This window comes from Oryctolagus cuniculus, chromosome 18, assembly GCF_051225735.1.
Source record: "Oryctolagus cuniculus isolate XC-2025 breed Fujian yellow rabbit chromosome 18, ASM5122573v1, whole genome shotgun sequence".
Taxonomy (NCBI): Eukaryota; Metazoa; Chordata; class Mammalia; order Lagomorpha; family Leporidae; genus Oryctolagus; species Oryctolagus cuniculus.
Window position 1 is genome coordinate 26,607,675 of NC_142884.1, and position 26,097 is coordinate 26,633,771.

General features: G+C 45.4%; 1 protein-coding gene across 8 annotated transcripts in view; it reads left to right on the plus strand.

Moving 5' to 3' along the window:
• The first annotated feature begins 745 nt into the window (after positions 1–745).
• The window catches only part of LOC108175422 (b(0,+)-type amino acid transporter 1), a 34,589-nt gene continuing 9,237 nt past the window's right edge, over positions 746–26,097 (plus strand). For 2 of the 8 annotated variants that reach the window (XM_089319113.1, XM_089319117.1), the window contains exons 1-3: positions 7,033–7,417; positions 24,657–24,753; positions 25,582–25,731. In XM_089319113.1, the coding sequence (XP_089175239.1) occupies positions 24,688–24,753; positions 25,582–25,731 (216 nt within the window). In that variant the 5' untranslated portion in view covers positions 7,033–7,417; positions 24,657–24,687. Of the gene's footprint in view, positions 793–5,311; positions 5,601–5,965; positions 6,129–7,032; positions 7,418–24,656; positions 24,754–25,581; positions 25,732–26,097 lie in introns of those variants that run through there. The other 6 variants (XR_016224699.1, XR_016224698.1, XM_089319115.1 and 3 more) reach the window with 6 other exon arrangements.

Consider the following 26,097-nt stretch of genomic DNA (forward strand, 5'->3'; position numbering starts at 1 on the left):
CCACTGATTCACTCCCAAATGGCCACAATGGCCGGAGCTGTGCCAATCCGAAGCCAGGAGCCAGGAGCTTCTTCCAGGTCTCCCACATGGGTGCAGGGGCCCAAGGACTTGGACCATCTTCTACTGCTTTCCCAGGCCATAGCAGAGAGCTAGATCAGAAGAGAAACAGCTGGGACTAGAACCAGCACCCGTATGCAATGCCAGCACTTCAGGCCAGGGCTTTAACCCGCTGTGCCACTGCCCCAGCCCCTGACAGACATCCTCTCTCTGCTGGTTCACTCTCCAAATGCTCATGGCCGCCAGAGTTGGACCAGGCCAAGCCGGAAGCCCAGAATTCAATCAGGTTTCCCATGTGGGTGACAGGGACCCAAGTCCCTGCTGCCTCCCAAGATGTGCATCAACAGGAAGTTGGGCTCAAACGTGGAGCCAGGATGTGAAGCCAGGGACTCGGATGATGAACTTTTTGAAGCTCTCTCATGCATGGATATATTTTTAGTACTCGTGTATACAATACTTGTGTGCATGTGTGTGTACACACACATATATATATATATCATAAATATATATGTAGATGTATTTACGCTGGTACCTTGCTAAATTCACCTTTTATTTCTGGTAGTTGTATTCTTTTCTTGGCATTAGGATTTTGGTGGTCACCTAGAATGAGTTAGGAAAAATTACCTTCTCCATGACCTCAAAGAGTATGCGTCACACTGATGAAATGTCTGTCTTTTATATTTGATAGAACGCACCAGTAAGACCATTTGGATCTGCAGTTTTCTTCCTGGAAAGGTTTGTTTGTCCTTTGCTGTTCTTTTAATATTTTAGATCTGTATTTGTGCCCCATTTTTATTGTTAAATTTTTTGTTTTCCTTTTTATAGCTTTGTGGTATCGTTCCTATAACAATATCACTTCCACACTTAAAGAATACAATTTGGTGGTTTGTATCAGAGTCATGCATATATAAAACCATCACCAGGGCAAGATTTAGAGATTTCTATATTTAGAGATTTATATTTTTATTTATATATTTATATGAAATATTTAGGCTATATTTATATATTTATATTTTATATATTTTACTTTTATATTTAGAGATTTAATATTCCATTACCAGCTGCTCCTCTCCAATTCCCAAGCCCCAGGCAGTCCCAATCTACTTTCTGCCTCTATGACTTTGCTTATGTGGACAATTCACATGAATGGAATCATGTAACACTTAGCATAATGCTTTCAAAGTTCATCCATGTTTAGCATGCATGTTTTTATGACCAAATAATATTCCATTACTTGCATACACCACGTTTGTTTATCCATTCATCAGCCGATGGGCAAGTGGGTTCTTTCCACTTTTTGGCCCTTCTGAATAACGCCACACTCAGGTGTGAGTTTTGATGTGGATAGACTTTCAGTTCTCTTGGGGATGTGCCTTGAGCCAATTGCTGGGTTGTATGGTAGCTTTGTATTTAAGAGTTTGAGGAACTAAAAGACTGCTTTCCTAAGTTGCTGCACCATTTCGCATTCCCACCAACAATGCTGAAGGTTCTAATTTCTGCATGTTCTCACCAACACTTGCTGTTATTTGGCTTTTAAAAAATATTTCTTTATCTGAAAGGCAGAGTTACAGAGAGAGAAGGAAAGACAGAGCTGCTGTTGGTTCACTCCCCAGATGGCCACAACAACCAGGGATGGGCCAGGTTGACACCAAGAGCCAAGAGATTCATCTGGGTCTCCCATGGGGTGTCAGGGGCCGAGGACTAGGGTCACCATCTGCTGCCTTCCAAGGCGCATTAGCAGGGAGCTGGATTGGAGGTGGAGCAACTGGGACTCAAACTGGTACCCTTATGGAATGCCAGCATTGCAGGCAACAGTTTAACCCACTAAGCTACAATGTGGTCCCTATTTGGCTTTTGATTCTAGCCATCATAGTGAGGGTGAAATAGTATATCATTCTGGTTTTTATTTGAATTTCCCTGATGATTAATGCTGCCCAACATCTTTTCGTGTGCTAATTGGCCATTTGTATGTCTTTGGAGAAATACTGATTCAAATCTTTTGTCTATTTAAAAAGGGTTTGCTTATTTATTTGAAAGGCACAGTGACCAAGAGAGGGAGGCAGATCTTCCATCTACTGGTTCACTCTCCAAATGCCCACGACAGCCAGGGCTGGGCCAGGCCAAAGCCAGAAGAGAGGAACTCCATCAGGGTCTCCCATATGGGTATCAGGGGCCCAAACACTTGGTCCATCCTCTTCTGCTTTTCCCAGGCCATGAACAGGGAGCTGGATCAGAAGTGAAGAAGCCAGGACTTGAACTGGTGTCCATATGGGATGCCTGCATCACACCCACTGTGCCACAATGCCAGCCCCACCTTTCAATTTCTTTATGATAGCCTTTGAAGTTAGAAAGTTTTTCATTCTGATACAGTCTGTCTATTTTTTCTTTTATTTGTGCTTTGTTGTCATACCTGAGAATATTTTGCCCACTCCAAAGTCATGAAGGTTTACTCTTACATTTTCTTCTACGAGTTTTACAGTTTTAACTCTCACATTTAGATCATTGATCTACTTTGAATGAATTTTTATAAATGGTGCAAGATACGAATCAAACTTCATTCTTTTTCCTGTGACTGTTAGTTGTCCCAGAACTATTTGTTGAAAAGATTTTTCCCCATTGAACAGTCTTAGCACTCTTACCAAAATCCAGGGCCATGTGTTTGGCATTGCTATTAAGATGCTGCTTGAGACTCTTAATAGCAAACTCGCATCCCATATGGAAGTGCCTGGGTTCAAATCCTTGCTCCACTCCTATTCCAGCTTCCTGCTTATGTGCACCCTGGGAGGCAGCAGGTGATGGCTCAAGTTCTTGGGGCCCTGGCACCCATGGGGGAGTCCTGGATTGATTTCTGGGCGCCCATTGTTGGCCTGGCCCAGCTCTGTCTGTTCTGAGCATTTGGGAAGTAAACCAGTGGGTAGGATCTCTCTATCTTTCCTGTGCTCTTTGTCTTCCCGTGGGGACTTGAATACAGCCTGGAGTCATGTGGTTTCAGCCTGAAGAATTACTGCTAGTGTTCCTCGTAAGGCAGGTCATCAACAACACATCTCGGGTTTTTTTGTTGTTGTTGTTTAAACGTGGCAGGTCTTTAACTTAATTTATTTCAGAGGTGGGGAAAGAGAGAGGGAGGGAATGAGAAGGGGAAGGAGAGAGGGAGAGAGGGAGGGGGAGAGGGAGAGGGAGAGGGAGAGGGAGAGGGAGAGGGAGAGGGAGAGGGAGAAACACTTCTCTCACTGGTTCACTCTCCAGAAGTCCGCAATAGCCGAGGCTAGGCTGGGGCTGAAGCCGGGAGCCGGAAACTCAATCCAGGTCTTCCCAGTGGGTGGCAGCGATCCAAGTACTTGAGCCATCACTACTGATGTGCAGGATCTGCATTTGCAGGAACCTGGAGTCTGGAGCTGAAACTGGGAATCAAATTCAAGTGCTCAGACGTGGAACATGGGCACGGGCTAAATCCCACTGCCAAGCTAAATGCCCACTGCTGCCTTTATTGCTGAAATAAAGCTTTACTGCATTATAGATGTAGCATAAGGTATATACAGTTAGGACTACTGCTTGGTTGATGGGTTCTTTCGTGCTTTGAGCATTTTGAATACATTATCCTAACCGTTTTGTGACCTGCATTGTGTCTGTTGAGATGTCAGCTGTAGATCTTAGGGCAGTTTTCCTGGTAAATGCATCATTCTTCTCTTACTTTCCAAATGTGCTCATGTCTTTGATTTTCAGCTTTTTTTTTTTTAAACTATGATGCCTCTGTGGATCCCTTTGAACTTAATCCTGCATGGATTTCATTGAGCTTTCTGTATGTATTGGTTTTCAACATATTTGGAAAGATTTTTTTTAAGATTTATTTATTTATTTATTTATTTGAAAGGCAGATTTACAGAGAGGCAGAGAGGTCTTCCATCCGCTGGTTCACTCCCCAAATGGCTGCAATGGGCAGAGCTGCGCTGATCCAAAGCCAGGAGACAGGAGCTTCCTCCGGGTACCCCACAAAGGTGCAAGGACCTGGGCCATATTCCACTGCTTTCCCAGGCCATAGCAGAGAACTGGATTGGAAGTGGAGCAGCTGGGACTAGAACTGGTACCCATATGGGATACTGGCACCCCAGGCAGTGGCCTCACCTGCTATACCACAGCACCAGCTTGGAAAGTTTTTAGCCTTTATAATTTTTTTAAATTCTTGTTCTTTTATCTCTCCTTTCTCAGTACTATCATTACATGTGTATGCCTGGGGCTTGGGACCCAGTACAAGCAGATCCAGATTCCAACAGGGCAGAGAAGAACTCGGAGCCATTTGTCCATTTGTATCTCCTTTACTCACAGTGGTGGTGAGAAAATCACAAGGGACAGCCACTTGCCCCCAACTGCGGTGAGCCCACAGGAGATAGCCACCTTTGTGTCCAGACACACACACAGACACCGACACACAGCCGCACAGCCACATCTAGCCATGCCGCCCAGCTGCTTATGTGGGTTTATAGACAGTAGTGGCCCAGAGCCAAACCATTACATAACAGATGGTGGGCAGCCTGCCAGGCGGATGGACCTGCCGGTTACCATGACACCAGTTACCATAGAGATACGGAGACAAAAGGCAGGGAACGTGATAACTTCACCTTCTCAAGTTCATCTCCTCGACAGTGTGTATGGTCTCTCACATGTTTCCAAGGCTCTGTTTATCTCCCTCATAAACTTCACTGTTTGTTCTTTGGCATTCATAATCTCAATTGATCTATCCTCAAATTTGCTTGTTCCTTCTCCCAATTCAAGTCTACTATTGAGAACGTGTAGTCAATTTTTTATTTCATTAAGTGTGCTTTTCAACTCCAGAATTTCATTTTGTCCTTTTTGAAGTTTCTGTCTCTGCTGATAATTTCTATTTGATGCAACACTGCCAATACCTGTTCCCTTACATTTTAACCATGGTGACTTTTAGCTCTGTGAACATACTAGTAATTGCTACTTTGAAGTATTGTTTCCCCTGATGAATCGGACTTACAGTCACTGTCACAGGCAGTATCTTTTGTTCCTCTTCTTTTCCCAGTGTGTGACTCATATCTCCCGTGTTTCTTTGCATGCCTTGTATTTTCACAAATATTTATGTTGGAAAACTGAACATACCAGTTGACACTGAAGAGCCAAAATGACTCCATTTTAAAACAAAACAAAACAAAAAAGCAGCCTCCATTTCCCATAGCAGACCTGGGTCCTTGTAAAAGCAGGCATTCAGGCATTCCGGAGATAGCAAAGCTTACCAGGGACAGCCAGCTCTGAAGACCAAGGACAGCACAGCAGAGATTACTAAACAAAGTAACTCCCTGCGCCCAGAGCTTCCCTGCTGTAAGCCCCCCGTAACTCAACTCCCTGCACCCAGAGCTTCTGTGCTGTATGTAACTTTTTTCCTGCTGATGTAGCCATTTTTCTCTCCCAAAGACGGGGCCTCACTCCTGCCTCCGCTGGGCTGGCTGGTTGGATGGGGTCCCTGTCGCAGCTTGTACTCCCGAATAAACCTTGCTTTTGCAGTTCGGTGTGATCGACTGCAGGTATTTGATCCCTCCCATTCCTGAGAGGCTTGTTATTGTTATTGTTATTGTTATTATCTGCTCTGTGACAGACTGGATTGTTTAGCTAAATCTGTTTTCTTTCCATTACCGTGAAGGCTCTGCTGTTCCTGCTCCGGGAGACAGGGCTCTGGGTGCTCCACAGTCACCCTGTGTGGGACGGTGGTGGTTTGGTGGCGCTCTCTTCTCTTTCCCTAACACATTCAGCCGTTTAACTCCAAAGCCATCTATTTCTGTGGGATTAGGTGTAAAAATGGCTACAGTTTACATCAGTCAGTGAGTAGGGGGAACACAGAACAAAATACCAGAGTGGAGGGCTTAACTAACAGAAAGTTGTTTTCTCACAGCTTTGGAGACTCGAAACTCAATATCAAGTTGCGGGCAGGGTTGATTTCCCGTGAGCTCTCTCCTTGGATTGGGAGTGGCTGCCTTCTCGCCATATCCGCATACGGAGGTCATACGAGGTCATATTGCTGTCCGTGTCCCCAGGCTTCCGTCTGGAACCCTAAGGTAGGTGGAATCGTTTTGATCCACTGGAAGCTCTCCCCTTAATTCTCTCCTCCCCCCCGCCCTTCACTCTGACTGCAGCTGGGGTCCCCATCTCATGACCTTTCTCTTTTTAACTTTTTAAAAAATCTTTTGAAGAATTTCTTTTACACCTATCATCACACAGCATGTTTTAAACGCAGATCTATAACTCTCTAATAAGGTAAAGACAAAGTCTGCCTTATTAGAAACAAGACACTGCACCACGTAAGCCTTCAAACGTTATTGTACTTTAAGTCCAGGCTGCACAGCAAGAGCCAGCCGCAGTGCCGCGGCAGGGAGGGGCCCCGTGGGCCGGTGCAAGGCCATGATTCTCGAAGCCTACAGATGTCAGCCCACCCACCTCTGAGTTGTGGGCTGGGCTGGTGATCCACTGGGTGTCGGGATTGCTTCTGGTAGCCTATGGAAGGGATGAATGAAGATAATCTCTTGTATGTGGAACCTTCCCAAACCCAGTAAGAATTTCAGGGCTCTCAGTCTCTTACAGTGGCACAAATCCTGCATCTGGCCTAGCCTGGCCTGGCTTGGTGTCTCAGTCCACGTGCATGGTCAGGCCGAGTAGGGCAGGGAGCTCTGTGGAGTCGACCCTTGTTACTGTGGATTCGTTGAGAGGAGGAGTGCGATGGGGGCAAAAGGTGTGGAGTCACCACACAGACCCCGGGAGTCACCTGAAAGCGCGCCAGAGGCGAGCTGCCTGCAGCTGGTACAGCAGCTTAAATAGCCAAGGCAGCCAATCCGGTCAAGGGGCGGTCTTTGCCCTAACCAATCACAGCCCGTTGCCAGGCAGGCTCCGTTGCCAGGTGGTTTCCAAAGCCATCCAATCACAACCCGTTGCCAGGCAGGCTCCGTTGCCAGGTGGTTTCCACAGCCATCCAATCACAGCCCGTTGCCAGGCAGGCTCCATTGCTGGGTGGTTTCCCAGGGGGTGTCGGAAGCCATTCCTAGTAACTGACGCTCTCTTGCCAGCGGCCATCTTGGCATGGCCTTCTCATTCCACCACAGACCCTCAGAGATAAGGGCCTTGTATCCAACTGCTGCTTTCTCGTAGCTCCTGGATGTACTTGTGTGCGACCCCCCTCCCGCCCCCGGCTCAGCGCCTGCTGCTGGCAGAGGGAAAGCCCGGGACCCCTCTGGCCGTCCCCAGGGAAGCCGCTGGACCTGCCTGCGGTGCTGACGCAGCTGCGGGAGCCCCGTTTCCCACACTCTGGCAGACATGGTGCGTGTCGGACGGCTCGCTTTTGCCTTTTTGATTGGTAAGCAAAAAACAAAAACAAAAACAAAAAACTCTCAATATAAATGCTTAATTGATTTGAATGAATTGGATTCTCCATTAACCTTCGTTCGTGACAAACTCTCATGACTGTGTTTTTGACTCATTGATTATTTATTTATAATTTATCTACTCGTTGATAATTCATAATAATTAATAATAATTATCCACGAACCCACCACCCAATACAAATATCTGACCCTGACCTTTGTTTAGAAGCCTTTTAATTTTGTTCTCTATAAACTTTATTTGAGAAACATATACCCAGATTCCTTTTTTTTTTTTTTTTAAGATTTATTTGAGGCCGGCGCCGCGGCTCAATAGGCTAATCCTCCGCCTAGCGGCGCCGGCACACCGGGTTCTAGTCCCGGTCGGGGCGCCGGATTCTGTCCCAGTTGCCCCTCTTCCAGGCCAGCTCTCTGCTGTGGCCAGGGAGTGCAGTGGAGGATGGCCCAAGTGCTTGGGTCCTGCACCCCATGGGAGACCAGGATAAGTACCTGGCTCCTGCCATCGGATCAGTGCGGTGCAGCGGCCATTGGAGTGTGAACCAACGGCAAAGGAAGACCTTTCTCACTGTCTCTGTCTCACTGTCCACTCTGCCTGTCAAAAAAAAAAAGAGAGAGAGAGAGAGAGAGATTTATTTATTTGAAAGGCAGAGTTACAGATAGAGAGTGAGATCTTCCTTCTGCTGGTTCACTCCCCAAATGACATAAATGGCTGGAGCTGGACCAGGCCAAAGCCAGGAGCCAGGAGCTTCTTTCCAGGTCTCCCATGCAGCTGCAGGAGGCCATCCCTCACTGCTTTCTCAGGTGCATTAGCAGGAAGCTGGATCAGAAGTGGAGTAGCAGGGATTTGAACCAGTACCTATATTGGATGCAGCTGGCAGCTTTACCTGCTATGACACAGCGTGGGCCCCTCATTTTTCTTGTTGTTGTTGTTTTTTTTTTATTTAAATTTACTTATTTGGAAGGCAGGATTACAGAGAAAGAGAGAAAAAGAGAAAGAAGTAGCCCTTCTTTATTTGTGTTACCCAGCTTTTGAGAGGATATCCAACTAATGATTGACAAGGCCAAAGTCAAGGAGATTCCCCCCCTGAGTTTTCTTCTAGCAGTTTTGTAGTTTCAGGCCACATATTTAGGTCTTTAATCCATTTTTGAGCCAATTTTGGGGTGTAGATAACATACAGGTCTAAATTAACCCTTTTGCACATAGATATCCAGCTTGCCAAAGCCATTTATTGAAGAGACGATCCTTTCCCTGTTGTACCATCTTGATGGGCTTTCAAAAATTTACTGCCGGTATATACTTGGTTTATTTCTGGGGTCCCTGTTCTGTTCTGTTGGTCTGTATGAGTCCATTTTCATGCCAGAACCAATACTTTTGACTGCCACAGCTTTGTAACATAACTTGAAATTAGGAAGTGTGGTGTCTCCAGGCTTGTTTTTTCTTTCTCATGGTTGTTTAGCTATTAGAGGTCTTTTGTGGTTCTGTATGAATTTCAGAATCTTTCTCTATTTCTGTGAAAAATACCATTGCAATTTGATAGTGATTTCATTGAATGTGTATATCACTGTGGGTAGTATGAACATTTTAGCAATATTAATTCTTCCAGACTACAAACATGGAATATATTTTCGTTTATTTTTATCTTCTTGAATTTCTCTTATTAATGTATCATAGTTTCAGTGTGTAGATGTTTTGCTTCCTTGGTTAAATTCATTCCTAAATACTTTATTCTTAATGCTATTATATGATTTCTTCTTCAGATAGGTTGCTATTTGAAATGTATATAGACATGCAGTTGACTTTTTTCAGTGTATTTTGTATGCTGTAACTTTACTGAATCCATACGTTAGTGCTTGTATGGAATCTTTAGAATTTCCTACATGTGGATTCATGTCAGTTGCGAGGAGAAGTAATTTTACCTCCTCCTTTCCGACTGCTGTGCCTGCAGCTTCTTTCTCTCATCAGGTTGCTCTTGCCGGTGTTTCCAGCACTGCGCAGGAACCACAAGAGCATGCTTCATCCTGGTGGACCCCAGTCCTAGAGCAAAATATTTCTATTTTCTCTCATTGCTTATATTAGCAGTGAGTCTTTCAGAAGTGGACTTTATCATGTTGAGGAAGTTAGCTTCTGTTTTGTTGAAAGTTTTTATTTTTACCATGAAGTGATGTTGATCTTTGTCAAATGCATTTTGATATCTATTGAGATGATCTTCAATTCTTTTAATATGGTGTATCAAATTGATTATTTTCAGTATGTTACACTAGCCTTGCATCCGTGGGATAACTCCCATTTTGTAACAATATATAATATTTTTGATGATGAATTAGTTTGCCAATATTTTATTCCTCAGTATTTTTTAAAGATTTATTTTATTTATTTGAAAGAGTTTCAGAGAGAGGTAGTAAGAAAGAGGTTTTCCATCTACTGGTTCACTCCCCAGATGGCCACAACAGCCAGAGCTGCGCCTATCTGAAGCCAGGAGCCAGGAGCTTCTTCCTGGTCTCCCACATGGGTGCAGGGGCCCAAGGACTTAAGCCATCTTCTACTGCTATCCAAGGCCACAACAGAGAGCTGGAATGAAAGAGGAGCAGCTGGGACTAGAACCAGCGCCCATATGGGATGCCGGCACTTCAGGCCAGGGCTTTAACCCGCTGCACTACAGCGCCACACCTCCCCCCCGCCCCACCCCACCCCGTCAGTATTTTTTGCTTCTATAGTCATTAGACATATTGGCCTGTAGTTTTATTTTCTTGTGATGTCTTTATTTGGCTCTCATCTCAGACTGATGCTAGCCTCATAGACAGAGTTTGGAGATAATCCCTCATATTTTTGGAAAAGTTTAACAAGGATTGGTGTTAATTTTTTCTAGTCAGGTAGAATTCATGCTGAAGCCATCTGGTCCTAGGCTTATCATTGTTGAGAAGTTTTTGATTACTGCTGTGATCTCTTTATTTGTTATTAGTCTGTTCTGGCTTCTATTTTTTTTCATATCAATTAGACAATTTTTACTAAATGAGAAAGTACATTTAAAATGTGTTTTAAAAAATAGAATTAGAAGCCGGCGCTGTAGCTCAATAGGCTAATCCTCTGCCTGCGGCGCCGGCACACTGGGTTCAAGTCCCAGTCGGGGCACTGGATTCTGTCCAGGTTGCCCCTCTTCCAGTCCAGCTCTCTGCTCTGGCCTGGGAGTGCAATGGAGGATGGCCCAAGTCCTTGGGCCCTGCACCCCATGGGAGACCAGGCTCCTGGCTTCGGATCAGTGCAGTGCACCGGCCACAGCGGCCATTGTTGGGTTAATCAACGGTAAAGGAAGACCTTTCTCCCTGTCTCTCTCTCACTGTCCACTCTGCCTGTCAAAAAAAAGAAAAATAGAATTAGAAAAAAAGACATATGCAGTTTAAGGAACCTTTGCACTGTGCCGAAAATCAAACATTTCTTGCAGTAATACAGTGGGCCAACTCATAAACTGTAAGTTAGCAGAATTCTCAATTTAACATTTTCGAGGACAATATTAAGGTCAAGAATTTCACATCTATGGTAGCACATATAGAAGGGCATTATAAATGTGATGTCCATCCCTACGAAGCTTACAAATTTGACAATGCTCAATAAAACCACATCCAATAGTTTTGCATCCAAACAATCACATTTCTATTTCTTTTGATTCAGTCTTGGCAGGTTGTAATTTTATAGAAATTTAATCACTGGGGCCAGTTTTGTGGTGTAGTGGGCAAGTCTATCTGTGATGCCAGCATCCCACATGGGCTCTGGTTCATGTCCTGGCCACTCCACTCTGATCCAGCTCCCTGCTAATGGCCTGGGGAAAGCAGTGGAAAATGGCCCAAGTGTTTGGCCCCTGCTACCCATGTGGGAAACCTGGATGAAGCTCCTGGCTCCTGACTTCAGCCTGGCCCAGAGCTGCTGTTGCAGCCATCTTGGGGTGTGAACCAGATGATGGAAGATCTCTTATTCTCTCTCTCCCCCTTTTTCTCTGTAACTCTTTCAAAATAAATAAAATAAATCTTTTTTAAAAATATATTCATTATTTTTATGTTATCCAGTCTTTTGCCATATAATTGTTTATAATAGTCCCGTATGAACCTTTCCACTTCTGAAGCAAGCTTTTCAATGTCTCTTCTTTCATTTTTTATTTTATTTAAGTCTTTTTACTTTTTTATTTGTTTGTGTGGCTAAGGACCTATATTCTCAAAACTCAACTCCATGTGTGCTAATTATTTTCCTATTTTTTTCTGTTCTCTCTTTATTTATGTTGACATTTTATTTCCTGCCTTCCACTGGATTTAGTTTTTTCTTCTTCTAGTTCCCTGAGGTGTAAACTTAGGTTGCTTATTTGAGATCTTTATTTCAATATAGGCGTCCCATACGTTTTGGTAGTATTTATTTTTTATTTCATCCAGTGAGAGATTTTTTTCAATTCCATTTTGATCACCTCTTTTACCTAGTGGCTGCTCATGTACAAATTAGTTTACATATGTTTGTGAACTTCTTGCTCTTATTGGTTTCCAGTTTCATTTCATTGTGGTCAGAAGAGAAACTTGGAATGACATTAATCTTCTTAAATTATTTTATGATCTAGCACATGATCTGTGCTGGAGAATGTTCTGTGTGTACTTGAGAAGAATGTGTAAAGAATTATACTGGTGAAAATTTGCATTATATTTAAGTCTATTAGGTATACGATGTTGTCCAAGTCCATTATTTATTGATTTTTCAATCTGGATTTTCTGTTATTTAAAGTGAGCTGTTGAAGTATTCTATTATTGTATTGCTATCAATTTCTTCAGTAAAGTAGATCAATAATTGTCTTATATACTTGGGTGCTCTGAGGTTGGATATTATATATATATATATTATGTATCATTGTTATATATCATGTTGTAAAAATGTAATAGAAGGATCTTTGTCTCTGGAGACAGTTTTTGATTTAAAATCTATTTTGTCTGACATTGGTATAGCCAACCCTGCTCTCTCTTGGTTTCTATTTGCATGGAATATCATTTTCTATTCCCTTACTTTTGGTTTATGTGTATCTTCTCAGGTGAAGTGAGTCTCTTGTAGGTAGCATATGCTTTGGTCTTGTGTTTGCTCCATTCAACCATTCTGTTTCTTGCAATTAGAGAATTTAATATATTTAATTATTAAGTACAGATAATTATTAAGTACAGGTAATTATTAAGTACAGATTTACTCCTGGCACCCTCTTGTTTTCTAGTTGTTTTATAGATCCTTTCTCCCATCTTACAGTTTTCCTTTGTGATTGATTTTTCTAATGGTGCGTTTTGATTCTTTGCTTTTTATTTTGGTGTAGGTGTAGGTTTTTGCTTTGCAGTTATCTGGCTTAGCAGAAAAACACAGTGACAACAGGCTACTTTAAACTAACAACAACTCAACTTTGTATAAAAAGAAAATTCTGTTTTAAGTCTCCCCATTTTGAATTTTTGATGTAACAATTTATATTTTTTAAGGATTTGTCTATTTAATCTAAAAAGCAGAGTTACAGAGAGAGAGAGAGAGAGAGAGAGAGAGAAGCTGAAAGATCTCCATCCCCTGGTTCACTCCCCACGTGGCTACGACAGCCAGAGCTGGGCCAATCCAAAGCCGGAAGCCAGGAGCTTCTTCTGAGTTTCTCATGTGGCTTCAGAGACCGAAGCACTTGAGCCATTCCCTGCTGCTTTCCCAGGCCATGAGCAGGGAGCTGGGTTGGAAGTGGAGCAGCCGAGACTCGAACCAGCACCCATGGGGGATGCCAAAGCCACAGGTGGAGGCCTACCACGCCATAGCACCCGCCGCAACAGTTTACAATTTTATGTTGCATATCTTTTAATTCTTTTAGTAAGTGTTGATAGTTTGTCTTTTCATCTTCATACTAAAGATATGTAGCTTATACACCATGATTACAGTACCATTCAGAGTATTCTGAATTTACTGTTTACTCCCTATAGCCAGTGAGCTTTAAACATTCAGATGTTTGCATGCTACTAATTAGAATACTTTCAGCGTGAACTCCTTTTTCGCATTTCTTGTAAGATGGGTCTGGAGGTGATGAACTCTCTCCGCTTTTGTCTGTCTGGGAAAGCCTTATCCCGCCCCTCATTTCTGAAGGATGGCTGTACTTGGTACAGTATTCTCCAATGATAGTTTTTTCCTTCAGCAATTTAAATATTCCATCCTACTTTTCCCTGGCCCATAAGGTTTCTGCTGAGAAGCCTGTAGTCTGTTTCTAGGCTTGTGAGTACTTCCTTAGATGTCACCTGCTGCTTCTCCCTGTTGCTTTCAGGATCCTGTCTTTATATGTGACTTTTGACAGTTTGATTAGCGTAAGTCTTGGAGTAGTCTTATCAGGAGTGAGTCTCATTGGTGACAGTTGATCTTGTACCTGGGTGCCTGTCTCCAGATTTGGAAAGTTTTATGCTTTAAATAAGTTTTCTACCCTTTGTGTTTCTCTCTTCCCTCTTGAACTTCAATAAACTCAAAATTTGCTCTTTTGATGTTGTTCCACAGATGGCATAAGCTTTCTTCATCACTTTTCATACGTTTGCTTTTTGTTCCCAATGGAATCTGTGGCTTGGAACAGCCTGGTGATCTCACTGACTTTTATGCAGTCAGTGTGCTTTATTAAACTTTTCATTTCATGCATTGTTTCTCAGGTCCAAAATGTGTTCAACATTTCTGTCACAACCTCTATGTTAAATATTTCTGCTTACATTTCTGAATTATTCCCTAAGTTTGCTGAACTTCCTTAAACTGGCTGTTTTGAATTCTTGGTTGGGCAGATCACACATCTGCATCTCTTTGGGGTCAATCACTGGCACCTTTTTTGCTCATTTGGTGATGCCATATTTCTCTGACTGTTCTTTTTTTTAAGATTTATTTTATTTATTTGAAAGACAGAGTTACAGAGAGAGGTAGAGACAGGGAGAGAGGTCTTCCACCCACTGGTTCACTACCCAGAGGGCCATAACAGCTGGAGCTGCACCCATCCGAAGCCAGGAGCCAGGAGCTTCTTCTTGGTCTCCCATGCGGGTGCAGGGGCCCAAGGACTTGGGCCATCTTCTACTGCTTTCCCAGACCATAGCAGAGAGCTGGATCAGAAGTGGAGCAGCCAGGACTAGAACTGGTGCCCATGTGGGATGCTGGCACTTCAGGCCAGGGTGTTAACCCGCTGCACCACAGCACCGACGCCTCTCTGATTGTTCTTGATCCTTGTGGTCATGCATCAATGTCTCTGTACTGACAACGCTGGTATTCACACTGATCTTTGCATTCTGGCTTTTTCTGTTACATCCTGTCATAGCAGGTCTCGGAATTCAGAGAAGATTATCTGTTGTGATTCCCTAAACCCAGGCTTCAGACCTGTTAGTGGCTAGGTACCAGGATGATTGCCCACTTCAGGGCAGTGCCTCTGTTGCCAGGCACGCAAGTTAGCTTCAACTAGGTCTCTGTAAAGGTTCCTGTGGCTCACTGGTTGGGTGCCTTAGTGGCCATACTTGAGTTGGTGGTCGTAGTGAGCTATAACTGAGGTAAGGGTTGTTTCAGGTCCACAGCCAAGACAGTTCTCAGGCCCGCCTCCAGTGTCACAGACAGCTGTGTCTCCCAGCGGATTTGGAGTGAACAGGCCTTTTCTCAGACTGGGTTTTCGAAGGACTAGAGACCATTTATAGGGCTGTTGCATTGATTCACAATGTAACCAGGGTCAGGCTGTGTGCCTAGGGGTTCTACTGGGTTTCTAGGTGGGTAGAACTGCTATCAGCCTATAGACAAATGGGGCCAGAGCCAAGTTTCAGGAGTGCTTGACGAAATACTGGGGGCAGAGGTTGGCAAGCCTACCAAGGAGTCTCAGCAGGCCATGTCTCCTGGCAGGAACCTGGCTGGGTAGAATTGATGCAGGACCACAACCAGCAGGAACTGAAACAGCTTTGGTGATAATACAGGATCTGTTGTGGAACCAGTATTGGCAAATCCAAACTGAGGGCAGCAGTGTCCATTTGGTCTTGGGTGTTAAGACCTCTGTTTCCTAGTTGGTTTTCTCTTTGTATGTTCTATTCATTATCGAAAGTGCAGTATTGAAATTTTGTATTATTGTTGGAGGTTTTTTTTCTCCTTTGAGTCCTGCCAATGTTTCCTCTTATGTTCTCTTATGTTGAGCTTACATATATTTATTTTTTCTATTTGTAGTAATTTGTCCCTTGTATCAGTTTATAACATCCTTCTTTGTATTTTGTGATAGTTGTTGACTTAGAGTCTATTTTGTCTGGTATAAGTGTAGCTATCTCTTGGTTGCCACTTGCATGAAATATTTTTCCATCTGTTCATTTTCAGATTATGTGTGTCTTTAAATCTAAAATGAGTTTCTTGGCTGGCGCTGTGGCATACTTGGCTAATCCTCCACCTGCAGCGTTGGCACCCCAGGTTCTAGTCCCGGTTAGGGCGCCAGATTCTGTCCCAGTTGCTCCTCTTCCAGTCCAGCTCTCTGCTGTGGCCCGGGAGGGCAGTGGAGGATGGCCCAAGTGCTTGGGCCCTGCACCCGCATGGGAGACCAGGAGGAGGCACTTGGCTCCTGGCTTTGGATCGGCACAGTGCCAGCCACAGTGCCAGCCACAGTGCACTGGCCGTAGCGGCCATTTGGGAGGTGAACCAATGGAAAAGGAAAACCTTTCTCTCTATCTCTCTCTCTCTCACTGTCTAACTCTGCCTGTCAAAATAAATAAATAGATAGATAGATAGATAGATAGAAAATAGATAAAATGAGTTTCTCACTGACAGCATATAGTTGGGTAATTTTTGATTCATTTAACTACTTTGTCTTTTGATTAGGGAGTTTAACATATGAACATTTGAAGTGATTATTGATAAGAAAGGATTCATTATTGTTTTGTTAATTGTTTTGTTAGCTTGTTACCTTAGTTTCTGAAGGATTTATTAATTCTTATTTTTTGTCCTCTAACCTGCTCTCATATTCTTACTTGTAACCCCCCAAGTTTTAACTATGATATAGTCATTTGTCATTCATATTTTATTATAAATTCCCTTGAAGGAAGCATGTCTTTTGAGCCATGTCACTTGGCTCTAGTGTAATGTCTAGGATAGAATCTACTCAGTGAAATATTCTCGCAACCTGAGCGAGGTGCTTGTGTTTCTTCCCCACCGGCTTCAGTGGCTCATCCCGATGGTGGATTGCCATAGGGAAGATCATCCTCGGAGTTCGGTCTGGTGGAGATACATAAGGGCTCCAGATCTGTGGGAAGTTGTAAGGGGAAGGGGAAAGCCAGGTTGCTTTTCCAGCTAGAACTTACTGAGGAATTTTATTGGAAAGAGTATCTTTTCTGATTGTTGTGAAGCATGAAAACACTTCTATATAATATGCACTATATAATATAGCTATGTAATATGCACTATATAACATGCACTGTATGGTATGTACTATATAATATGCACTATATGGTGTGCACTATACGATATGCACTATATAACATGCATTATATAATATACACTATATAACATGCACTATATGGTATGCACCATATAACATGCACTATATAATATCACTATATGGTGTGCACTATATAATATAAACTATGTAACATGCACTATATGGTATGCACTATATAACATGCACTATATGATATGCACTATATAATATAGCTATGTAATATGCATGATATGATATGCACTATATAATATAGCTATGTAATATGCATGATATGATATGCACTATATAACATGCACTATATGGTATGCACTATATAACACACACTATATAATATGCACTATATAGTGTGCACTATACGATATGCACTATATAACATGCATTATATAATATGTACTATATAACATGCACTATATAATATCACTATATGGTATGCACTATATGGTGTGCACTATATGGTATGCACAATATGATATGCACTATATAACATGCACGATATGGTATGCACTATATAATGTGCACTATATAATATGCACTATATGATATGCACTATATAACATGCATGCAGAAATTGCCAACAATTACAAGGCAGCCATGACTTTTTCTTCCTTTGTTCCTCTAGGCCCAGCTGGATGTGTGCCATCCTCTCTAGTTGAGGCGACAGTGTGAGGAAATGATTTCCCTAAGTCTCAACTAAAAAGAAAGGCATTAATAAAGCATTTAATTTTTTTTATTTGACAGGTAGAGTTACAGACAGTGAGAGAGAGAGACAGAGAGAAAGGTCTTCCTTCTGTTGGTTCACTCCCCAAATGGCCACCACAGCTGGAGCTACGCCAATCTGAAGCCAGGAGCCAGGTGCTTCCTCCTGGTCTCCCATGCAGATGCAGGGCCCAAGCACTTGGGCCATCCTCCACTGCACTCCCGGGCCACAGCAGAGAGCTGGACTGGAAGAGGAGCAGCCGAGACTAGAACCGGTGCCCATGTGGGATGCTGGCACTGCAGGCAGAGGATTAATCAAGTGAGCCACAGCGCCGGCCCCACATTTAAATTTTTTTAAAGACAAAAATTTCCGAATATGTTTTCCTGTGCATAGCCAGGAGGGAGAAGAGCCCGGAGGGGAGAACGAGACATCCCTTCCTGTGAACCTCACTTCTTGTGAGGCCGCTGTCCCTTACACCCAAAAAAGAGAGTTCAGGTGTCAGCATGTGCAGTTACAAAGTGCAGCTGTGCCACATGTATTTGGTGAAATACAGAACCCAAAAAGGTAAGTTGTCTACCTCAATGTATCACTGTTCATATAAGTCAGTTCCTTCCTCCGCAGCTGAGAAAAACAGCAAAGAGGATCACTGAACAAGAGCAGGCAGATACAGATCCTAGATAGACCCTACAGATCTTTCTCTTAGAGTTGCTTAGGTATTGTTTATTTCACTATAAGAAAGTAAATAGATCAAACACCAAGCACTCGGCTTGCTTTCTCTCTCCATCTCTCTCTCCCCCTCCTTCTCTCCCTTCCTCACCAAAGCTGAGCAAAACATATAACCAAAGAGGACTGATGAACAAGAACAGGGATGTTTAGATCCTAGCTAGATCCTAGATGTCTTTGCAAATATTAGATATTATTTCTTTCACTGTAGGAAAGTGAATAGGTCAGGCACCTCTCTCTCTCTATACACACACACACACACACACACACACACACACACACACACACATATATATATACATGCACTTACTATATATATTTTTTATTTTTTATTTTTTTTTGACAGGCAGAGTGGACAGAGAGAGAGAGAGACAGAGCTGGATCAGAAGTGGAGCAGCCGGATCTCAAACCGGTGACCACGTGGGATGCCAGCCTCACAGGCGGCAGTGTAACTTGCTATGCCATGCCGCCAGCCCCTAGAACCCATTTTTTTGAATTCTGAAACTCTGAAATTTATCAGTCTTTAAAAAGTGTATGGAAAATGTGTTGTGATGGAAAAAAATTACATGGATTTCAGAATTCTTTCTGCACCAAAACAAACTTACTTTTGAGTCCAGTTCCCACGACCTTTCTGAAGTCCCCTTGTGTGGCACACTGTGATTAACCATGGTCACCTTGCCGGGCAACAGGTGCCAGAAGCCCTTCTCCCGGCCTCCCTTTGGCTACCAGCACCCCCTCCAAGGCCACCTCCCCTCTGCCATTCCGAGCCTCCAGGAGTCTGGAATTTTGGGATTGTACCTGTGAGATCATGTGCTGGCTGTCTTTGCGTGCCCAAGCTTACTTCCCTTGGCACAGCGGGTCTTCACAGCACGTTCTCAGCCTTTCATTTGTTCCTGGGTGCTGGACTGCCTCTGTGTCTTGGCTATTGTGACTGCTGCTGCAATGAACACTTCGACTTTTCTGGATGTTTAACCAGAAGTGGGATGCTGGATCTCACAGTAATCCTATTTTTGATTTTTTGAGGAACCCCTGTTTTGTTTTCAAAAATGGCTACGCTAATTCCGGTTCCCACCAAGAGTGTCCTCCCCACCTCCTCACCAAGGCTGCTCTTTCACTTCTCGGATCGCGGCCGCTAGAACAGGTGTGAGGCGGTGCACTGCGGCTTGTAGTCCCGTTTCTCTGACAGTGATGCTGAGCCTGCTTCATGTGGCTGTGGCCTTTCTGTTCGGGTCCTTTGTCCACCTTCACAGTTGTTTGCTTGTTCTCTGGAGTTCCCTGTGTCCTCTGGAAGTCAGCCTTCAGTCTGATTATGCTTTGCCAGTATTTTCTCGCAGCTGGACGGTTTCCTCTTCACTCTGTTGTTCTCTGTCCTGTGCAGAGGCTTTTCAGTTGGCTGCCACCCCCGTTGTCAATTTCTGCACTTGCTGCTTGTGCTTTTAGGGTCACACACGAGAAACTATTGTCCAGACCAGTGGCCTGTGGCACTCCCATTACCTTTGCATGGCCTCCCCGTTAGGTCTTTGGTCCGTCTGGATAAAGGGGACAACGGATCAGCGTAGGGGTCACCAGTTTTCCCGTGTCTGTGGGGATTTTAGAGCCTTGGGGGCTTGGGGCAGGGCTGCACGGGGAAGTGCCAAGTCTCCCACTCCACAGGCGTGGACTGCTGTTCACCTGGTCATCTCTGATTTTTTCTAAAAATGTTCTGGTGTAGTTGTGGGTGTACAGTTCTTACACATCTTTTGTCAGATTTATTCCAAAGTCATATATTTTCCTGCTATTACGAGTAACAGTGGCTCACTCTGAGTATATAAAAACACAACTTTAATAGCCCTACTGAGGTCTAAGTACCATAAAACTTACCCTTAGTAAAGGCTCAGCTCAGTTACATTAGCAGGCTTATAAACTATGTGAACCCCATCACAATCAACCCCAGGCCATTCCCATCAACCCAAAAGCTCCCTCCTGCCGAACGCTGATCTCTGTTCCTACCTCCAGGCCCAGGCAATATCTAATATTCCGTCTCAGTGGAGTTACCTGTCCTTTGCAGTTGGGATTGTGCTCTACTGATTTACGTTGTATATATATATTTTTGAAATATTTATTTATTTGAGAGGCAGAGTTACAGAGAGGGAGAGACAAAGGTCTTCCATCCTCTGCTTCACTCCCCAAATGACTGCAATCACTGGAGCTCGGCCAGGCCAAAGCCAGGAGCCAGGAGCTTCTTCTGGGTCTCCCATGTGGGTACAGAGCACTTAGGCCATCTTCTATTGCTTTTTGAGGCTATTAGCAGGGAGCTGGAACACAGGATATGAACCAGAGGCCATACGGGATGCCAGCACTGCAGGCAGAGGCTGTACCTACCACACCGCTGTGCCAGCCCTCTATATGTTTCTTAAAAAGGGTTTTGTTTGTTTGAAATGCAGAGAGGGAGGAAGGGGGTGGGGAGAGAGCAAGCGAGCAAGTTTCTGTCTACTGGTTCATTCTCCAAATGTCCCCAACAGCCAGGGCTGAGCCAGGCTGAAGCTAAAGCCAGAAACTGCATCCAGGTCTCCCATGTGGGAGGCAAAACCCAGTACTTGGCCCAGCATCTGCCTCCTTCCCAGGTGCATTAGCAGAGACCTGAGTTGGAAGTGGAGTAGCTGGGACTTGAACCAGCCCTTCATCCCTGGATGCCAGCATTGCAGGTCGGGGCTTAGCTTGCTGCACAACACCAGCCCCTGTTGTGTACCATTTTTATGGAGTCCAATTGGGGATGTTGCCTTAATGAACTCTTAATTTTCTATCTCACATAGACAAATCTTCCTTCTTTTAAGATTATATACTTAGCTGTTCCCTTATAATTTTATTTTCTCTAATCCTTTACCTGCTGTCCTACTACTATTTTTTTAATCATTTTTTTTCCTTTTTGGTTTGAAATGCCACTATCATTCCCACTTGCACCTGTTACACTGTTTCACTGTGGTTTGTTCTTGTTATTGTCATGCTTATTAAAACATTGTATAGCTTTAGTAATTAAAATCTGGTAGGACTCATGCTGCTGTCAGACTTCTCCTGACCTGTTTAGCTTTCCAGAAGTGTTTATCATAATTAAATCCAATTACAAAAGTTACTTCCATTAAAAAAAAATTTTGAAACACAGAGCCACAGAGCAATCTTCCATCCTTTGGTTTACTCCCCAGATGCCTCAACAGCCAGGACTGGCACTCGGCCCGGTTCTCCCATGAGGGTGGCAGGCACCTGTGTGCCTGAGCCGTCATTTGTTGCCCCCCGAGGGTACCCATGAGCAGGAGGCTGGAATCAGAAGCCGAGTCAGGACCCAAACCCGGGCACCCCAATATGGGATGCAGGCACCCCAGGAAGCAAATTAACGGCTGTGCCCCCTCTACTTCTGTTAAAAAAATGTTTTAAAGACTTGAAAGGCAGTGGGGGGCGAGGGGAGATCTTCTCTCTGCTGGTTACTCCCCAAATGACCGCAGCTGTCCAGGTTGGTGCAGGCTGAAGCCGGAAGCCAGAACTCCATCCAGGTCTCCTACATGGGTGGCAGTGGTGCAAACACGTGGCCCATCTGCCACAGCTCTCCCAGGCACATTAGCAGGGAGCTGGACTGCAAGTGGAGCAGCGGGGACACAAACTGGCACCCATATGGGATGCTGATGCTGCAGGCAGTGGCTTAGCCCACTGTGCCACAGTCCCAGCCCACCCTTCCCATGCAGGGCAGTCACGCATCAGTTTATGGAGAGCTGATGAAATTTAAGAGGCTCATAGCAGCATCTCGAGCCTAAATCTTCCTTCCATCAATGCCCTTCCAGTTTCACTGCCTTTTTTGAAGTTCAAATGTGTAATTCTAAATACGTAGGTCTTACTGGCCTGTATGTTCCTGCCTTCTTATTGCTTTGTAGTGTCATAGAATGTGAACCCTGCATCAATTGTAAAGAAGCTATAAAACTCGGGGTGGGTACTGTGGCAGAGTAGGTTGCGCCGCCACTTGGGACACCTGTGATCCATGAGCGCCTTTTCCAGTCCCGGCTGCTCCACTTCCAGACCGGCTCCCTGCTCACGCACCTGAGCAACAGTGGAAGATGGCCCAAGCACTTGGTCTCTGCCACTCAAGCAGAAGACCCTGATGGAGTCCCTGGCTCCTTGCTTTGCCCTGCGTTGTGCGGCCATTTGGGGAGTGAACCAGCAGGTGAAAGATCTGCCATTCTGCTTTTCAAATAAAGCAAGCACATAGGCATGAAATCATTAGGTAAAACCAGCAGTAACATGTAAACAAGCCACTGCCTGCAATGCCAGAATCCCATACGGGTGCCAGTTTGTGTGCTGCCTGCTCCACTTCTCAATCCAGTTCCCTGCTAACATATCTGGGAAGGCAGTGGAAGAGAGCCCCAGTGCTTGGGCCCCTGCCACTCACATGGGAGACCCAGATGGAGCTCGGGGCTCCTGACTTTGGCCTGGACTGGCCTTGGCTGTTGAGGCATTGAGTGAAGCTCTGTCACTCTGCCCTCCAAATTAAGTAAACATATCACTGAACAAAACGTTTTTAAAAGACCTTATTTTGTGGGTCCCCTTTTGTTTTCTATGGCTTTGACAATAATGTATCTTCCACAGTAGCTTCATATTTTTCTATCATTATCAAGCTTTTTACTCGTACTGTTCATACCCTCCGCTATGACAGTAGTTGGCCCAGTTTTTGTCTGCTGTTTCGAAGGCTCTGGTTTCTGATATCTCGGTAGATGATTCCTTCTGTGAGCAGAAACTCTCCGTCTTTTTTAAAGCCTTAACAGATCTGCTGCGGCTGTGGGCAGAGCAGCTCTATTTGGGCTGTTGTTGGTCACAGGTTCCTCTTATCTCCAGCCTCTCAGTGTCCTCGGGCTTCATTCTGTCTGGACAAATCCAACCTGTCTCTGGCAAACACTGTGTTTACAGTCAATGTGATTACTGACATTTTTTTTTTTTTTTTGATAGGCAGAGTGGACAGTGAGAGAGAGACAGAGAGAAAGGTCTTCCTTTGCCGTTGGTTCACCCTCCAGTGGCCGCCGTGGCCTGCGCACTGTGCTGATCCGAAGCAGGAGCCAGGTGCTTCTCCTGGTCTCCCATGCAGGTGCAGGGCCCAAGGACTTGGGCCATCCTCCACTGCCTTCCCGGGCCACAGCAGAGAGCTGGACTGGAAGAGGGGCAACCGGGACTAGAACCCGGCACCCATATGGGATGCCGGCGCCGCAGGTGGAGGATTAACCCAGTGAGCCACGGCGCCGGCCCCTAACGTGGCTCTTTGAAATCCCCTGCCATGAGCTGTCCTCGTGCTAGAGAAGACTTGGGAGCGCAGAGTGGGTGCCTCCATCCATCTAAAAGTGCATTTACCTTGCCGGTGTCCTGAACGCCAGCTGACTTACATCGAATTCCAATCTGAAAGTTCCCTCATCACTCTGGATACCGTTTCTCATGACGTTTGCTATAGTTCATGCTAACTCGGGCTCATCATCTAAATCCAGTAGCCTGTAAGAGTCTCCTTCTTTGCGATGTCTACATCCGGGGCTGTTGGTGTCTCAGGTCGAGCGCTGGTCTCCGCATCATAAAGCTTTCTGCATTTTAAATTCGCCTTACGTTGTTTCTGATCGTGAATTTCTTGTATTTCTCACCTGCGTTTTCCAGCTCTCTGTACTTCAGATCCAGGTTCCAACCCATTTTTTCCACTGGTCTCTAATTGAAACTTTAATTATGGCCACTTTTTGAAGAAATGCTTAGATCATCTTCTCGATTATCTTTTCATGTTTTTTTTTCATCTACTCGGGAGGCAGAGGGAACTAGCGGAGAGAGAAACCTGCATTCCGTCCGCTGGTTCACTCCCCACATGCACATGCAGGTGATGGCTGGGGCTGGGCCCGCGCACCTGAGTCACCGTCTGCTGCTGGCTCAGAGGCCGAGCGGCCGGCACTCGGACGTGGGACGCAGTGCCTTTCTCTAAAGCGTTAAGCATCCTCCAGATTACCGGACTATCCCTGCGTGCGGAGCCGCCCCTCCTTTGGCTTGTTTCGTAGCATAGGATCAGCACCGCCTGTCTGCTCTGCCGGCAGCCCTAGGTGCTGAGGTCCCGGCTCTTCCCCCAGGACCCGTGTTTCTCACATATGTTAAGCCTCAAAGATCTCGGGGCCTCTCCAGTGTCTCTTCCTGCTCTGCCAACTTCATGCCGGGTGCCTTCCTCTCTGCCGCTCTTCGCTCCTGGTTCCTCCTCCAGGAGGGCGACCAGGCTGCCCAGCGGGCCCTCTGTGGCCTCAGGAGTGGGACTCGGACACTAACTCAGGGCCTGTGGGACAAGCTGCTGATGGCTGTGTGCTTGTTTTTCAGACTCGTTTATGTGGCCGGCCGGGAAGGCCACATGCTCAAAGTGCTCTCTTACATCAGTGTCAGGCGCCTGACCCCAGCCCCTGCCATCATCTTTTACGTACGTATGGGACCTGCACAATAGCGCCCACCTGGAGGGCAGAGGGCCCCCAGTTTGCACGGTGACAGATGCACACTGCTAAGCCCAGGTTCCCAAGATCCTTGCATTGAAACAAAACCCAGGACAGTTCAAACAAGCAATTCACCTGGCTGCGCCCCCGGAATTTATCCACGACAGCCACCGTGTGGATCTTCCACATGTGTCCTTTGTTCTGGGTCCTTCTAACAAACGACACTGGCCCACTGGCCCAGAGAAGACTGATGCATTGTACTAGTGGTGACTGACAGCAGCCACTCCCAACTCAGAGGTCAGGGGCTCTGTGGGGGATGGTCCTCGGTTGTGTGTCACCACTCTGGGGTCCCAGGACACCCACATTCCTAGCCTTCTGTCCAAGCTCCCCACCCCTCTGCTGTCCATCAACCTGCTCACCATGGAGACAGCGAGACCCACAGCGGGGAAAGACCAGTCCAGGGCCATGCAACCAGCACAGGCCCAGACCAGACCTGAGCTTCATCGTCCGAGGTCCTGCCTGTGTGGAGAACTCTGGAAGGGAAAGTCACCGGTAGGCAGGGCTGGTCAGACCCGTCCACGCTCAGTCCTTGCGTTGAACCACATCCTTAAACGTTTGGCTTTCCCAAGCCGCTTCCCAGGCTTCAGAGAACAGACCCCACGGCCAAGTCCGGTTTAACCCCTGCCCGGGTGGGCTGCCCGGGGTCTCTGTCACGCTAGTGCTGTGCACAGGGAAACCGCTGCTCTGGCCGTCTGCGAAGCGGTGAGGACCGGGTTTCCATGCACCGATGACCTAAAATTTGCTCTTCTGTCCACCAGGGGATCGTTGCGACCATTTATATCATTCCTGGTGACATAAACTCCCTCGTCAATTACTTCAGTTTTGCCACATGGCTGTTTTATGGCCTGACGATTCTAGGACTCATCGTGATGAGGTTTACAAGGAAAGAACTGGAAAGGCCCATCAAGGTAAGCTGAGTGTCCCGCGGTCACGAGCGGCTTTGGTTTCTTACAGTGACGTAGACGGCTCTGCACTGAGCAAGAGCCCAGTGAGCAGCGTGTGGTCAGTGCAGGCCGCAGGCCAGGCCAGCCTGTGCACAGCCGTGGGGCGAGGACGCCTAGCCAGTTTCCTTACTGCTTCTTGTAGACCACACCTAAAGGGAGGGGCTGACGCTATTATGTGGGCATACATAGGAGATAATATAACCTATCATGTAAAATATCTAAGGGTCGGCACCTCCTGGCCACCACTGGTTCTGACAGCTGTGGTAGCTCTAACGGTTAGGGTGACTCTCAGAACAAAGGCACAGCCTTTACCAGCAGACACTTTATTTT